This window comes from Octopus bimaculoides, chromosome 15 (genome assembly GCF_046866305.1).
Source record: "Octopus bimaculoides isolate indiv1 chromosome 15, ASM4686630v1, whole genome shotgun sequence".
Taxonomy (NCBI): Eukaryota; Metazoa; Mollusca; class Cephalopoda; order Octopoda; family Octopodidae; genus Octopus; species Octopus bimaculoides.
The window spans coordinates 46,440,490-46,459,382 of record NC_142942.1 but is presented as its reverse complement, the minus strand read 5'-3'; the positions used below and the strand labels follow the sequence as shown (position 1 = coordinate 46,459,382).

Here is an 18,893-nt window from a genome sequence, read left to right as displayed (position 1 = left end):
GTAGTCTTTTAAAAGCCTCTGCTTGGAAACACCCAGTATGCTACACAAGTTTGACTGATAATCCTAGTTTTGTGCAATGAAACTAATAATAGCTCAAAATTAAATGGTATATATATATATATATATATATATATATATGTATATATATAATTAAAACATAGGGTAAAAAATCAGATATTAATATCGATTTATTACCAGGAAGCTAGCACATTTAAAGAATCCGAGATTCAGAAAAAATATCTGAGATCTTAGGGGGGATTAAAGAATATGTTTATATATATAATGTTGACCAGTAAAGTGGACATTTAATATACTAGAAATAGACCACATGTTGTGTCTGCTAAGACCTAATAGTTCTCAAAAGAAATATATATATTTATATATATATATATATACACACATATCTCACTGGAGGGAGTATTTTTGTTTGTTGATCCCACCAATAATGGAATTGTACATTATATATACAAACACATGCACATTCATAATGTGTAATGTATGTATGTACATGTATCTGTGTGTGTATATCAGTCTTGTGATATTTGTTTTGTACCAAGTTACAAACACTCCCTTATTTTCTCTTTGGAATACAATGAATCATGATTGGCCAGTTGAAAACTTGCAATCATCGTTAATTTTTCCTACCAAAATTTTACATAAATAAACAAATAAACTCATTAGGCTTTAATATTTTGTTTATTCCAAAGTTTTACATGAGACAAAGAAGGAAGAAGAAAGTAAAAAAAAAAAGAAACCATTAAAATATTCCCTTATTCCATGGCATAGCAATGATGATGATAAATAAATTTGGATATTTTTGTTGTAGGTTTGTGTTCAAATTTTCTTTTTAATTTATTTTTTGCGGCTTGATGAGCCACACAGATAGATGGACAGACAGACAGACACTTGAAAACACAACTTATTGAGATTGTCTCTTTCCTGTTTAAAAGGGGCAAAGAAAGAAAGCAAAAATAGTAACATAAATCTCTAATGTCGGTGCGAGGCCTCATATTTGGGGGGGGGGGGGGCGAGCAATGTGGTCGTTTCGTACAAGTCCCCACTCCCCGCCCTTGGGTTCGACTGGGCTAACTTTATTTCGTCAACCCTGGAAGTATGAAAGGCAAGGTCAGGTCACCTGTGATAGGATTTTAATTCAGAACGTAAAGATATATAAGTATATAGCAGAAGGCATTTTATTTCTTGCTCTGCACAAGGCCAGAAATTTCCGAGGACAGAGCAGTTGATTAATTTAAATCCCAGTGTTTAACTGGTTATCCTATTGATCTCAGAAGGATGAAAGGCAAAATTGAACTCAGAACAAGAAGCGCCATAAAAAACACCCCACACAAGATATTTTGTCTATTGCTCCAACAATACTATGTCTACCACACCCTCTGAACAATAAAGGTTATTTTACATAGGCACAAGGCCTCGAATTCGATAGAGGAAGGGATAGGTTGACTACATCATCCCCCAGTACATAACTGGTACTTTATTTTATCAATCCTGGAAGGATGAAAAGCAAAGTCAACCTTGGTGGGATTTGAACTCAGAATCTTAAGAGCCGGAATAAATACTACAAGGTATTTTGTTTTGATATCCTAATGATTCTGCCAGTCCAATGCTTTCCTATTTAAAAAAAAAAAAAAAAATTTCTGGTATTTGTGAGACTACGAATGTTGTAGAAAGGAGCAAGTGGAATCAATTGTATCCAGCCCCCAATATATTACTGTTAATAAAAATAAGGATTACTTAGATACAAAGCTGTTCTTTTTGTTTTATCTGCTTCAGTCATTACTGCAGCCATGCTGGAGTACTACCCCGAAGAATTTTTAGTCAAATAAATCAACCCCAGTACTTTTTTAAGCTAGTACTTATTCTATCGGTCTCTTACACTGAACCGCTAAGCTACTGGGATGTAAACACACCAACACCGGTTATCAAGCAATGTGGTGGGGGACAAACACAGACACACATATATATATATATACATATATACATACAATGGGCTTCTTTCAGTTTCCATCTATTAGATCTACTCAAGACTGTGGTCAGCCTGGAGCTATAGTAGATGACACTTGTCCAAAGTGCCACACACTGAGACTGAACCTAGAACCATGTGGCGCCTTAAAAAAAAAAGATGTTTAAAAAAAACGAAGGATAATTGGGTTAAGTTGTTGAAATCATTCCCATTACATAACTGGTAATTTACTTTCTTAAGCCAGAAAATTAAAATTAAAGCTAATTTGACTTTGCCAGGATCTGAACTCACAACATCAACACACAACGAAATACCACAAGGTAGTTTGTCTGTTGCTCCACCAGCCTGATAGAAATAACTATAATTTTTTCTAACATAGGCACAGAAAAAAAAAAAGGTAGGGAATTGACTGGTTAAATTGACCCAGGTACTTATACTTGCCCCAGTAAGGAATGAGAGGCAAAGCATTACAGATGGGTTAAGTAATGAGGGCAAAAAAAAAAATTACACATTTCACTCATCACCACCTCTCAACACCCCCTCCTCTCTCCCCCTCAACTAATCACGTGGAAGCATTATGGACAGAGTTAAGTCATGGAGGGCCAAGCAGATTTATTATAAGATGGTTTCAAATTCTGACCCAATATCAAACGAATTATTTCTGTTTAAGGTACAAAGCTAGAAATTTTAGGGCAAAGGGGTTAGTTGATTGCATTGATCCCAGTATTTCACTTGTACTCTATTTTGTAAGGATGAAAGGTAAAGTTGACCTCGATAGGATTTGAACTCGAAATGTAATGAGTCAGAAAAAGTGCAGCTGGGCATTCTGCCACCTTAATAATAATATTTTCTAGTATAGGCACAAGGCCTGAAATCTCAAGGATGGGGATAGTCAATTACATCAATCCCAGTACTCAACTGGTACTTATTTTATCGACCCCTAAACGATGAAAGGCAAAGTTGACCTTAGCGGAATTTGAACTCAGAATATAGCAATGGGCAAAATATCTCTAAGCATTTCGTCCAGCATGCTAACGATTCTGCCAGCTCACCATCTTGATAATAATAATGCTGATGATGATGATGATTTCAAATTTTTGCCACAAGAGCAGCTTGTGGGAGGGGGTTGAGCCAATTACATCAACCCCAGTGTCACACTGGTACTTAATTTATCAACCCCAAAAGGATGAGAAGCAAAGTCAATCTTGGCAGAATTTGAACTCCGAACGTAAGGCTAGACGAAATACTGCTAAGCATTTTGCCCGGTGTGTTAACGATTCTGCCAACTCGCTGCCTTGGTAAATAATAAAGATCCTTTCTGCTATAGGCACAGGCCTGACATTTTTTGGGGAGGGTGGGGAGGAGCAGTCGATTAGATCAACCCCGGAGTGTAACTGGTACTTAATTCATCAACCCCGGAAGGATGAAAGGCAAAGTCAACCTCAGCAGAATTTGAACTCAGAACGTAAGGCCAGATGAAATACTGCTTAGCATTTTGCCTGGCGTGCTAATGATTCTGCTAGCTCGCCACCTTAATAATAACAACAACAACAACAATTAAGATTTTTCTAACATTGGCAGAAGGCCACAAATTTGGAGGGATGGATACAATTGATTGACTCAGCCCCAGTAAATGACAGGTATTTTATCAATTCCAGAAGGATGAAAAGTAAAATCGATACCCAGCGGGATTCAGACTCATAAAGGAACAGCACTAAATACAACAAGGCATTTTTTTTTTATTATTATTTGTTTATGCTGCTCAATCAATTCTGCTATTCCACCTTGATTACAATAACAATAATATTGAGAAAAATATAGATTTAGGGCAAGAATATGTTGAAACAGAGTGAACAAGGTTTTTTAAAAAACACGTTTGATGATGATGATGATGATGATGGTGGTGGTGAAAATGGCAGAGGTGAGAAAAAGAACCAATATGTATTCAAAGATTTCAATAAAAAGTAGATTAGTGAGAAAATTTATTTTTATTTAAAAAGAGAGAAAAAAAAAATAAATAAGAATAAACAAAATGCAATTAATGGCTGGAAAAAAAATGAAAAAATTTATTAAAAATGATGTAGTGGGAGTAGGGGGGAAGGGATATTGTTTTTAATGGAAAAAGAAAGAAAGAATGGTTGATGTGGAACTGGAGTTCTGCTGGTCTGACTAGATGCATTCTGGACAATTATATTCTATTATAAATGACAAGGGAGGAGCAGAATCAGGGTTTGTAGCAGGGGTCAGGACAAAATTTTGGGCTCTTCAACATAATACTATAAAATATTCAAGAATTTATTTATTTATTTATCTGTATATTTATTTTTCTTACAATAGTTGCAAATTTTGCCTTTTGGATTAAAAAGGAAATTTGAAGAAAAAATAAAATTCAATGTAATGTTCTTACATTCTTGTCTTTCTCGAGAAACAGCCAAATAAGTGATTGAAGGAAGAAGGATTAAATTAGATTAGATTAGATTAACAACACTGAGTGAAGTGAAATGTCAGTGGAGTGGAGTGGAGTGGAGTGGAGCAGAGTGGAAGTGAGTCGAGTTGAGTGAATTCGAGTGAAATGATTTTCAAAAAAAAAAAATAATAATAATAAAATAAAATAAAGGTAATGAAAATAAAAAAAACTTGGTAAAAATTAGCTTCCACGAGTTCAAAACAGTCCAACAGCTGTGGCTGTCAGATTATATGTGTGTGTGTGTGTGTGTGTTTGAGAGACAGACAGATCAACAGGAGTGAATGAGTGAGTGAAAGAGAGAGAGAGAAACGGTGATAGCCAAGAGTTATCAAGTTTAGAAAGGGAATGGGATGAATGTCTCTGTATCACAGTAGAACAGTTGTCATACAACTACTATTATACATACAGGTGAAGAGGTAGGAACATGATTTGGTGGGGGAGGAAAGGGGGCCAGAGTGGGGGTGGAGGTCAAGTAGATAGGTAGAGGCAGAATTACAGTGGTCATTGTGGCGGCGGCAGTGTTGTGGTGGTGGTGGTGAAGAGGGCTGAATGATCATAATTAGACTAAGGAGAGGAAAAAAAATGGATCTTTTTCTTTTTCTTCTCTTCTCCGCCAAAACCAAACATAAATTAGAAGCAGAGTATTGAAGTCAAAGGAGGGCTGGATCTAATCCAGTTCTTTCCCCCAATCACACACGGTTATCTGTGTGAGCTCACCTCTTTTATTTTACAACTTTATATATGATAGAAAGTATTTTTGCAGTTTTCAACACACACACACACACTCTAACAAACATATACACACACTATATAAAATATAGCATATTACTTACAAACTAAGAAAAATCCAACTTTTGAAACGATATTTTATTTAATAATTTCCGTCCAATTTCTTTGTTATCGTTAGTGATAATTTGTATACAGTCCACTAGTCCTTCCTTGTATACAGTCCACTAGTCCTTCCTTCCACCCTTTCACCACCCGCAATCAACTGTTATAAACATTTCCAGATCTCCAAACTCATAACACCAGGAAGAGGCACAGGCAATCATTAAAATATTAACACCAGTCCTGTTGGACACACAAACACGCACACATCATTTCATTCTTCAGCTGGAGATCCTGGCTTCTAAGAGTTCACAGATTTTTGAAATCAAGGGATTACATCAGACAATTTCTAACATAAGCACACAGCCACAATGTCGTTTGGTCTTGTTTTTTTTTGTTTTTTTCTTTGATTCACGAGTAAAGTCAGGTGGGAATTATAAGGATTTTAATTAATTAAATCCCCAGATCCTATACATGAAAGGTGCTTAAACTTTTTTTTTCTTCCTTATATTCAATCAGGAAGGAATAAAAACAGAGTCAACCCTCAAACAGAACATATGGAAGAACATAACTAAATACCATGAATGGAGTTTTATTTTCTTTTGTCCACAACTCCATCAATTCCACCACCCACTGTCCATAGAAACTAACAAAGAAAATTAGTCTAGAAATCAAAAGTAGACGACCATAAACAAAACCAAGTTGGATTTTTACTTACACATACACACCTAAATATATATCTACTGTCTCATAGCTGTAAGGCCTTTCTTCTGTATATGTATATTTATATTTGTACCAACTACCTGTATCATGTTTGCTTTTTCTCACTGTCCTTGATGTCTGCTCATTTAGTCCCAGCAACTTTTTGCTTTTGATACGACCAAAATGAACAATACTAACGTTAAAGGTGTGAAAATGTTATGACTTTTGGACAATAACTAAAGAGGGATGAACATGCCTATGTCCTGTGTGAATTTTCATCGTGCTCGTTTTTCATCCTTCTATGCAATTTTAAAATCTCATATATATATATATATATATATATATATATATATATATATACACGCATGCTGATGTACCAGCAGTATGGCTGCTGGTCGGGTAAGGCAATATTTCGAAAAGACATGAATGATGCCTGAAGAATTCTTACAGCTTAAAAGTAGAGAGGTGAACTGAAGGAAAGGAAAGCTGGTCATTCACAGACTGGAGAGAAACCATTCCTGGGACAAGAGTGCTTCTTGTTAATGTACAACATTTTGTTTCTATATTTGTGTGCACGCAAATACACACCCTTTTGTGTGCATGTGCATTTTATGTCCCTTTAAAGCGTTGAGCTAATGATTGGGTGCATGCACACGCACACACAACACTTGCATATCAATGTCTACACTCACTCATGCTCACACAGACACACACACATTATATATATATATATATATATATATATATATATATATATATATATATATATATATAGTTTTAGGGAAAATAACCAATTTTCAAGAACTCATCGATGAAAATCCAGTATCACATATAGAAAAATTAATAATTAGAAGCACAATAAATGAGTATAATATAAAGTAAAGTAAATATCATAAGATAAATATATATTTTATATATACTTTATCTATAAGGCTCAATTTAATTTTAATTTTTTATAAATTGATTTTAATTGAGTTTTTTACCTGTAATTTTGGATTTTGTCCCTAATATTATTATTTTATATATATATATATATATATATATATATATATATATTCCTTGTATACATGGACAGACAAAATTTGATTGGCTGAAATGGAGGAAGAAGAGATGAAGAAAAAAAATTAAAATATTTAGAGAGAAATGGAGGACGGGGGAGGGGGGGTGACCCACGTTCAGGAAGAGTGTCAAATATTTCCTAAAGAAAAAAAAAAACAAACAAATAATCGTCTATGGTTGGGCTTTTGGTTGACTTTGTTGACGGAAGATGAAATCCAAAGTGATCACTATTAGTGGAGTTTTTGTGGTCATGTTAGTGGTATTGGTGGCAGTAGTAGTAGTGGTGGTGGTGCCAGTGCTAGCAGTGGCAGCAGCAGCTATGGTGATGGTGGTGATAATGGTCATCGCCATGGTGGTAGTGATGATGATGATGCAAGCAGTGTTCACAATTGCAGCATGGCGCCGTTTGTAGTACCGTGTTGATAATGGCCAACACCTCACTTACTCTCTCTCTCTCACACACACACACACACACACACACACACACACACACACAGCGACTATCTCTTAGATTTGTAGTTACCAGTTCATAATCTATTCAGATAATACATCCATTTCTATTTGTCTATCTATATATTTTTTTTTTATTTATTTATTTACTTATTTTTTACCTAATCATTATTATTGTTGTTGTTGTTGATGTTACTAATATTATTATTATTATTAATATAGCAAGGAGAGTTTCAGATATTGATCTCAGGTAGAAGACCAAAGAGAGAGAGAGAAAAAGAAAGAAAAAACAACTCCATGTTGGGTGAGGCACAGGTCATGTGACCTGCTGCACCCCCCCCCAACCACAAAACCATTAGGAATTCCTGAGTGGTTTACCACACAGTTTCAGGAGTTGTTGTTATTGTTGTTGTTGTAGTTTCCATATTGCTCATCCTTACCTTTCACTGATCCCCCCCCACAACCACTACCACCATCATCATCATCATCATCATGATAGCTGCTACTAATACTTCTTTCTACTATGACTATAACTTTTAACTATGATATCTACCACTACCACCACCGCTGTCACTGCTGCTGCTGCTGCTGCTGCTGCTGCTACAGTCAACACTAGACCCTGCTGTTGCTGCTGCTGCATTCAGTTCCATCCTTGCCCAAGAAGAGAGAGAGGGGAGAGAAGAAGAAATCAAAACAGCCTTCAGCCTTGTTGTTCCGGATCCATACCCATTACTTTACATAACCAATATCCGACATCAATAGGTTCTGCCTCGGCTTTCCTCACAAATGGATGGTCCTAAAGTCCAGTGAAGAATTTTTTTTAAAAATAGAAAAAAAAAATAAGACTGAGAACAAAGGAAAAAGAATAATTTGAGTTTTTTGGGGGGTTAAGTCACACAAAATATTTACTAAACAACTCTGACCTACTCCTCCACACCATCACCTCAAATGATATCCACGGCCAACCACACCCTCAACTGTCCTCACCATTTTCTGCATTCTAGTGAAAGCACATGGCTTAATGGTTAGGGTACTGGACTCATGATCATAAGATTGCGGTTTCGTTTCCTGAACCAGGCATTGCACTGTATTCTTGAGCAAAACACTTCATTTCACATTGTTCCAGTTCACTCAAGTGGAAAAAAAAAAAGAGTAATTCTGTGACAGACCAGCATCCCATCCAGGGAGGAATATACACGCCAGAAAAACTGGGGAGCCAACCCTATGCATCCTAAAAGAGGACTAACCTATTACCACGTCCATCCATCGGCCACTCTCCTTTCAAACTTTTGCAAACCCAATATTCCGTACCATTTCTCTCATAGTCCTCTTCCTTGTCGCTTCAGATTATCCTCAGACATATTTTCACTATTTTCTCTCTTTACCTAATAGGGTAGCTATGTATCACCAGGCATTAAGCCACTTCCCTCAATACAACACTCTACTCAGTTGATGGGTCTGGTTTTGTGAGTTACTCAGTGACCTTAACTAATTAATGCTGGTGCCACATAAGAAGCACCCAGAAAAAGAAGAAGAAGAAGAAAGATACGAAGAAGATGACGACGACAAACTCTCATAAATTCAGCATTCTCTTAATTGAAGATAAATATACAACTACAACAATTACTTGTAGTCATATATATATATATATATATATATATATATATATATATATATATTATATCATGATCATCATCATCATCGTTTAACGTCCGCTTTCCATGCTAGCATGGGTTGGACGATTTGACTGAGGACTGGTGAAACCAGATGGCTACACTAGGCTCCAATCTGATTTGGCACAGTTTCTACAGATGGATGCCCTTCCTAATGCCAACCAGTCAGAGAGCGTAGTGGGTGCCTTTACGTGCCACCAGCACGAGGGCTAGTCAAGCAGTACTGGCAACAGCCACGCTCAAAATGGTGTATTTTATGTGCCACCCACACAAGAGCCAGTCCATGGTCACTGGCAACGATCTCACTCTATATATATATATATATATATATATTGTACATTGAAAGTACAAACTGCCCAGAGCAGAAGTAGAGTAAGTTACTTATAGTAGAGACCACCCAATCTACGGATAACACAGCCATAATAAGGAGCCTACATCAGAGGCAACCCAAGGTGTTTATACGAAGTAACCCAAAGTATTCGTATGAGAGGCAAACCAAGGTATCTATATGAGAGGCATCCCAATACCTCATCACTGCTACTTTAGCTCTGCTTCGGTTCCTCCCACCCACTCTTCAACAGTGCGAGTAGCCATGTAATTCCTCTGTAGCAGAAAACCTGTTCATACTTTTAACTTCTCATATATCCTAGCTTAAAACCACTTCCCTCTCTACTGTCAGAAGAAATCTTAGTTACGCAAACTGCGTGGCAACCCCACTGGTGCTGGTGCCACAAAAGAAAGAGTGAGTTCACACTGTAGAAACATTTGTCATAACAGATATTGGAGTAAGATGGAGTCCTTAAGCTCTTTAAATCTGTCAAATCATCCAACCCATGCCAGCATAGAAAATGGATGTTAAAACATGATGATGGTAATAACGATGATGCACAGATATGAAATAGATAGACACATAAATAGATTGATAGATAGGTAGACAGACAGACACAGATAGGTATGTAGACAAAGAGGTAGTTTGACACACAAATAGATAAACAGATAGGTAGGTAGATAGACAGAGAGAGAGAGAGAGAGAGAGAGAGAGAGAGAGAGAGAGAGAGAGAGAGAGAGAGAGAGAGAGAGAAAGAGAGAGGTAGACTGACACACAAATAGGTTGAGAGACAGATAGACAAACAGAGAAATAGATAGAGAGAGAAGCAATAATTCACCTTCAGTGACTGTAAATCTGCCCTTTCTGATGGATTTTTCTTCAAGCTTTAAAAAAATAAATGAAAAAAAAAAAAAAAAACTTCATTAAAAAAAAAGAAAAAAATTAAGCATAATTATAAAATCATTTTGTCACTAGCGATCTGGGATTGAACCCAGTTCATAGCTGTGCATTTCAATAAAATCTTCCCCCACTATCTTCACCCCTCTACTATATGATCCTATTTCATCTCTATTCATTTGATCTCTCTACTCAATTGATCTTATTTCGTGTCGATTAACTTTAAACATATTGTTTTCAAATTTTGACACAAGGCCAGCAATTTCGGCAATTACATTTAAGTCGATAACATCGACCCCAGTGTTCAGCTGGTACTTATTTTATCAACCCCAAAAGGATGATAGGCAAAGTCAACCTTGGAGGAATTTGAACTCAAAACGTAAAGACACACAAAATGTAACTAAACACTGACATATATTAACAAACTGTTACATGTGCCTGTACAGATTCCAGATACTGGACTAACTGTGGCCATTCTAGAGCAATGAATGCAGTAAGAGGGGAGGTAACAGATACAAAACAAAATACCACCAACTGTTAGATCAAATAGCAAAAATGAGGACTTAGTGTTGTTGTTGTCAATGCGTAGGATCCATCCATCATAGAGTGTTAAATTTATAGTTTTCTTTTTTTTAAAGGGTTAAGAGGCAGGGTGGAGGTGCAATGACCCAGTGGTTAGGGCAGCGGACTCACGGTCATAGGATCGCGGTTTCAATTCCCAGACCGGGCGTTATGAGTGTTTATTGAGCGAAAACACCTAAAGCTCCACGAGGCTCCGGCAAGGGATGGTGGCGAACCCTGCTGTACTCTTCCACCACAACTTTCTCTCACTCTTACTTACTGTTTCTGTTGTGCTTGTAATTCAAAGGGTCAGCCTTGGCATATTCTGTGTCACACTGAATATCCTTGAGAACTACGTTAAGGGTACACGTGTCTGTGGAGTGCTCAGCCACTTGCACATTAATTTCATGAGCAGGCTGTTCCGTTGATCGGATCAACTGGAACCCTCGACGTTGTAAGCGACGGAGGGCCAACACACACACACACATAAGAGGCAGGGCAGTTTCCCAGGAAGGGCAATGCTCAAGACTTTTCCCAGGGCCTCTTAGACTGGTCAAGATTGATTGCATGATATGCACAGGTTATCTTTTTCCTTTTTACTTGTTTCAGCCATTAGACTGTGGACATGCTGGAGCACCATCTTGGAGAGTTTTTAGTCAAGTGAATCAACCCCAGTACTTTTTTTTATTTTTAAACCTGGTATATATTCTATCAGTTACTTTTGCCAAACCACTAAGTTATGGGAGATATAAACACACCAAAACTGGTTGCCAAGTGGTTGTAAGGGACAAACATAGACACAAACAGATGCACGTATATGACAGGCTTCTTTCAGTTTCCACCTATCAAATCCATTCACAAAGCTTTAGTCAGCCTGCAGCTACAGAAGATACTTGTCCAGGGTGCCACACAGTGAGATTGAACCTGGAACCATATGGTTGGGAAGCAAACTTCTTACCACATGGCCATGCCTGCATCTATTATCTTCAGATCAGGGCCCATGCCCTACTGCTTACAACAGAGTGGACCCTGCTGTAGGTATCCATAGGGTGAGTGGCGGCAGTGGAGGTAAAGCAAGTGATAGATTATTAAGTCCACCCCAAACAGAGATGATGCGTTTGTCTGACACAGCTGTACTGACTTCCTGTGAGGAGAATGGCAAAAGAAGATGATGGTGATGACAACGATGATGACAGTGACTTACCATCTATCCACAAAATCTATGAATTCTGGAGAAAATTTTCCTTTTGGTAACGAAGGTGGTGGCTAAAAAAATGGAAAACAATTCATTGAAAACATTTGATTAATATTAACAGCAACAAGATACACACATGCAGAAAACCTACTCATACACATCATAGGCAACTCATACACACATAACTAGTATATACAGTACACATACATACACATAGCAGACACACACTGAAACTACATACACCTTATATACACACATCTCAAATACATTCACATCTGAAAATTTACAAAACCATTTTCCTGGTGCCAGAATTTTCTAGATAAGATTGAAGTAGTTGTAGGACTAGCTTAGTATTTAATTATTAATACAGCAACACACACATTCTCATTAGTTAACTACTAATTATTACAGGTCACACACTCACTTACTGACTGTTGGTCATAAATTACATGACAATAATTTACTAATCATTAAAATATCACACACACACACACACACACACACACACATACATTAACAGCTAATTCTTAATATATCAAACTCACTGACTGAGCAAATCTATGATCTAAGGGGTTTCAACCATGACTATACCATAGTGTATGGCTCAGTGGTTAGAGCGTCGGGCTCACAATCATAAGGTAGTGAGTTCAATTCCCGGACCAGGCTGCATGTTGTGTTCTTGAGCAAGACACTTTATTTCATGTTCCTCCCATTCACTCAGCTGTAGAAATGTGTTGCGACGTCACTGGTGCCAAGCTGTATCGGCCTTTGTCTTTCCCTTGGACGACATCGGTGGAGTGGAGAGGGGAGACCGGTATGCATGGGCGACTGCTGGTCTTCCATAAATAACCTTGCCTGGACTTGTGCCTCGGAAGGTAACTTTCTAGGTGCAATCCCATGGTCAGTCATAACTGAAGGGGGTCTCAGTAGTGTATGATCTGAGGTTGATTTGGCAGCAACTTCTTGTAGGTTGAGCCACTGTATAGAGCAGTGGGTTCTCAACCATGTTGCTATCCAGGCCAGGTCCAAAACCTGAATTTTTTAAGGATGCTACACCAATAAAAAAAACAAGTAAAACAATTCAATTAAAGACAAATTCATTATATTCATAGAGGGAAGACTGTCGGGGGCTGCCAGAAAGATGCTCGAGGGCCACATGTGACCCTGGAAGCCACAGCTGAGAACTGCTGATATAGAAGTTCCTTTGTTAAAGTGAACTGCTGATGTATCATCATCAGAATAACAAATAACAAAGGGCTTAGCACTAGACATGTCTTCCTTCAAACCAACACAACTGAACCTCCTAGAAATACCGACCTAACTGCATTCCAATTATGCCCTACCATCTTAAATAACATACAATACATTGGAGAATGTAATCCTGCTGGAATGCCTTTGGTCGTAAAGCTGCTCAATCAAGGATGACCTGGGGCTAAACAACATCGACATCAACAACAACGCCAACCTTACTTTTTGATTTGTTGTTCTAAGTGGCCAGGAGAAGCTAAAATACTTTCAGACTAACAGAACTAAGGAGATCATTACAATTCATCAAACCACACTCCCAACAGCTTTAGCTACACATACATACAAACACTACTACTACTACTACCACAGGTGGTGGTGGTGGTTTTCATAGTATCATAGTATCACTAGCAGACAACTGCTTCTGGGGTACAAACTATACATCATCATCATCGTTTAACGTCCGCTTTCCATGCTGGCATGGGTTGGACGATTTGACTACATATATACATATATACATATATACATATATACAAACTCTTTTACTTGTTTCAGTCATTTGACTATGGCGGGGCTGGAGCACCGCCTCTTTTTCAACAGGAAGTTGAAAAAGAGTTCATAACTCCAACTAAAAACATTTGTCTCCCCTTACACACACTTCCTGTTTTGACACCACACTTCCTGCTTAACACAAATTTTTAACCCTTTTGTTAAACCTAACACAACTCTCTATTCTCATGCATCCTTATTTTTCCAACCATTATAAACATGAACTACCATTGAACTTCAAAAGCTCTAAGACAATATAATGTATTGGTATAGTTATTTTTTTATATATTATTTTCTTCATTTTGTACTTCTTTGTAAAAAACATTTTCATTCTCCTTCTTGATAATTTGCTTCGCAATGAAAACCGGTTAGAAATCTTTATTAAAATATGCTTCCAGTTTAGCATTCTGCCTTTTTTTCATTTTCCTATATATATATATTTCTTTATTCAAATGTGAAATAGATTCAGTGCTAGTGAAATAGATATTATTGACTACACATTCTTAATGTATGTGCTTAGTGTCTCACACCACTGGGTGTTAAAATACCTGAAAGTCATGGACAGCAAACACCTGTCCATCACTGTCAGGTGTTTGAACACCAGATGCCTTGAGGGAGCAATCTCCAACATGCCAAATTGCAGCCTACAGACAAACACACATAGCATACACACTAAGTCTGTTAGTCACTCCTTGTCTTGCCATCGCATGATAGTTGTAAACGAGCTTTATCATCATGCAGGTGGCATCCATTTCCAATCTTTTGTTCGGCATGTAGAAATATTACCTTACTTGGAAACAGGTGAGGACTGATGACAGGATGGGCATCCGAATGTAGAAAATGTGCCTCAGTAAGTTCTGTTTAACTGGATGTGATGGTGGTGATGATTGACATTAGTAAAGCCTTGATTTTCACTCACATAAAAAAACTCATTACCATTTTAAGAAACAACACAAAAATGCTGGCTTGCAAAAAGTGTCTTATGCTACAAACCCTATGTATGTGCAAGAACAACACTTCCAGAAGTGGAGGTTTTCTGAGTAAAGTACCAGAGAGGTTTGGCTTTTCATCCATTCTCTTCAACCTGAGTTTACACAATACCACACACTCCACAAATCATACAGCCTGTCCTCGCATGAACAATGACATCACATTCCCTGACCTTTCATCATTCTCCACACATTGCTGAACAATTCTTCCAACTCTAAAAAACAGAATCCCCTTGAAGCCTGGCAATATAACAAAAACAACAAGCTCCAAGTGGCCCCTACCAAATCCCTTTCAACAAGCAACACTCGAGAACACCGAATACACCCGGCCATCAATCAAACTTGTCAATGTAAACATGCCACAAATAAAAAAAAAGATAAAAATACTAGGTGCCATATGAAACACCTTCGCGACACACTGACACACAGCAGACATGGTAAAGAAAGCAAACCAATACAAACACAATCGGCACAATTACAGGTACCACATTTGGTCAACAGGAAAAAAACAACTGTAATGATGTACAAACAATGCATTAAAATTATTACACACTACGCAAGTCCTACCTGAGTACCCAATCACCCTCTCCACAAACAAGCCATAAGGAAGTGGCAAGAACAATAAAGACCGCACTACACATTATAACTGGTTGTACACAGACTACGTTTACACACTACCAATACAATGAAACAAAAAAAGAAACAACAAAAATAAAAGACCAACTGGGCATGCAACGAGCACAGTTTAATTTCATCAGTAAGCTACAATCTTTAACTACGGTTTGTGCTTAACCCATGGATAAATCACCTCCAAACATTTAAACAGCCAAGAACACTTACAGCAACATCCTGAGCACTTCTACTACTATTACTTCTACTCTCATTCAGCCAAACAAAGAACACACACACACACCTACATAGTGATAGTGTTGATGTTTCACAACCAACATTATATGTTCTTTAAGTATAAGTTTGAAAACTGAGTCAACAGAAAGGTGCAGTTTAAATGCATAAGTCTCTGGTATCCAAGTAGATAAAAAAAATTATCAGCAGAAGAGCACCCAAGTGTCATGACCTGAATGTGGCCTGGCCCCCTTACGGAATAAGAAATTAAGGGCCAAAGCACTTTCCTGAGAGGTGGAGTGGGGTCAGCTCTGAAGACCTTCTGCTGTTCACCTCTCTTGAGAGTTTCTTACCTCAGAGAAAGAGATGCAACATCAACAACTGCCTTTGGTCCCAAATACTGCAACGAGATGCACACCACCACCACCAGTAAGTGCAGGGAAACAGCAACTATTCCATTGACTCGCTCCACCTTGCCCACCTCAAATGAGGCCATCCACAGTCTCCACAGGTGTACAGAAATGGGAAGCAGAGAGTGTGCAACATGTCCAGGTTGTTACACTGTACTCGCCAAGTGATTCATCATTGCATGTTGGAATGGGCAGCAATTCATTGCTGCCCATCAAACTGTGCGTCGATGGTCATCAGCTGGACCGAAGTAATACTGTATAATTGGGAAGATGAATTTGTGGGTCCATGTCTTGTCATCTGGCTGACTGACTGTGACTAGCTTGGGATTGTCTGACCAGAGCTCACCAAGGGTTACACAACACCAACAAAATCTTAGTAATCGTCACACAAAGCTACAGAATGTTCCATGGAAGTGTGCATACACAAAACATAACATACAGAGACAATGTAACAACGAATATTAAGTAAATAAAACAATCATCTAAAAAGATATATATACATAGATACATACACACTGCACGCGCACACATATGCTCACACAATATATATTTTACATTTAAAATTATCATTTCATAATCAGAAAGACAAATGAGAATAAACGAATAATTAATATTATCAATAAATAATCTTTTTGTAATTTTGATTGAAAATAATGAAATTTAATTGTCAGAGCTAATTTTAACAAGAACAATATTAAGGTTAGCGGATGGAGATATTAAAAAGGGATACGTCATTAAGAAACAACAGTAAAACAGTGGGGGGAGCAATAAAGAAAGGGAGACGTTAACAAACACTAATAATGAAACAAAAGGGTAATATACATTACAGAAGTGTAATTAATGGTAAAATGGGGGCAGGGTATTCATTATAGATTATAGAAGGAACAGCAGTAAAAGTAATGTAGTGGGTAGAGACAATATAAAATATAAAGGAGAGATATTACAAGGAGGGGAGTATAAAATAGAAAGCGATGGTATTACGAGGAGGGGGAAGATAGAATATAGGGGGAGGAGGTGACATTCAAAACCTTTATAGTAAAATAACAATTGGCAGCAAGGAAATCTGGAAGCATTAGACACAAGGTCTCATATTTACAAGAGCAGAGCAATGGGATGTTGTGTTGTTCATGCTTTTCTCAATATGATGATAAGATGATGTGTTCATGCTTTTCTCAATATGATGATACCAAGATGGACCAACAGAAATAACATAGAATGAGATAGGTTGTTTTTTTTTCTCCCTTCACCCCTCTCTTCGAGCCCTTCAACCGACAGAGGTAAATTGGTAGGTTGCATGCAAGGACAAGACGTGAATGCCAGACGAGCGTTGTAACGAAGCCATTCCTGCACCTTTGGCGGCACTTCCCCATGCAAAGACGAAAGGCTTGACAAAGCTGATCAATACACAATGAGATAATATATATATGATTGTAAATACATTCACATGCATAGATTTGATTCAAAGTTTATCCACAAATATGGGCCCAGTACATTAGGTATTTTATATATACAGATATATACATATGCTTTTGTATATACATATATATAAACTGTTCAGACATTTACATACAATTTGTCTAATGTGTTCCATTGCACACCGCAGTGACGGTTAATACTTGTACTACTCAGAATTATATACTCTATCGTTAAGAGTTGTAAAAATACATTAAAAGATATATATATTATAAATTATATGTGGTGCAAACAGTATCTGATACAGAATGCAATAGATTGGGTAGAGTGGATAGTTGTTTATACATTCATGAAAAGCCCAACCCCAGGGGTGAGGGTGGGGGGTGAAACTCAGAGTACAGTGTCAACCCTTGATATAACAAAAATATATATTTACAATGAGATAAATTCTTTGAATAAATTATATAATTTAACATTATTTTTATAATAAGAATACCTAGAGTATACACACATACATACACACATATGTATGTATATATATATTTATGTATGTATGTGTGTATACAGACCAGTGAAGTATCAAAAAATTCACTTTATTCAAGACAAGATTCATTAATACGATTGTAAACCTATAGAGAATAAAAAGTTTTGTTGTCTTTTTTTCAACTATGGAAAGAAACCAAAAGCATAATCTATTGTACCCAAGTATTTACATTATTGATAAAACACTTGGCTGATAAATATTTTGAGAGAAGAGGAGTAGTCTTTTCTCATGAACATTTCATCTATAGTTCTTTTAATGTTTCAGAGCTGACAAGTGCATAACAAAGAATGTAGTTTTCAAAGGTGTTCTCTCCTAAGACTGCGCTTTTGGTACTACCTACGTATGTAAACTTTAGGCACTCTCAAGAATGAATACTATTTCAAAAGAAATTACATATTTCATGGTTCTCTAAAAGCTTCTAACAATTTTATACTTTACAAAATAACTGCAGAATTTCCACAGGCACTAAGGTTGTTGAGAAAGGACAAAATTGATAATTTTGTTTACCCATGTTATTTATAATGTTCTGCTAATGTAAGTTTTATTTTATTGCAGAGGGATGAAGGTTAGGGTTTGTGTCAATAGGAGCGGGGTGTTAAGAGATGGTGACCTTTATAGTAATAAGCTTAATTGACAGGGAGAGGGGGTGGAGGCACATCAGCAACAAGTACTGACCAATAAAATTGCTATCCATAAATAGAATTATTTTTGTAAGAAAAGAGCAGTGTAAAAGTTATTTAGCTCCAGACTGGCTTTTAA

The 18,893-nt window shown here is 37.1% G+C and overlaps 1 protein-coding gene across 4 annotated transcripts in view; it reads right to left on the bottom strand.

Moving 5' to 3' along the window:
- Positions 1–7,613: 7,613 nt before the first annotated feature.
- The window catches only part of LOC106880850 (dual specificity mitogen-activated protein kinase kinase 1), a 60,349-nt gene continuing 49,069 nt past the window's right edge, over positions 7,614–18,893 (bottom strand). For all 4 annotated transcript variants that reach the window (XM_014930988.3, XM_089363800.1, XM_089363801.1 and 1 more), the window contains exons 9-11: positions 12,151–12,212; positions 10,327–10,372; positions 7,614–8,283 (exon numbers count right to left, since the gene is read on the bottom strand). In XM_014930988.3, the coding sequence (XP_014786474.1) occupies positions 8,188–8,283; positions 10,327–10,372; positions 12,151–12,212 (204 nt within the window). In that variant the 3' untranslated portion in view covers positions 7,614–8,187. The remainder of the gene's footprint in view (positions 8,284–10,326; positions 10,373–12,150; positions 12,213–18,893) is intronic.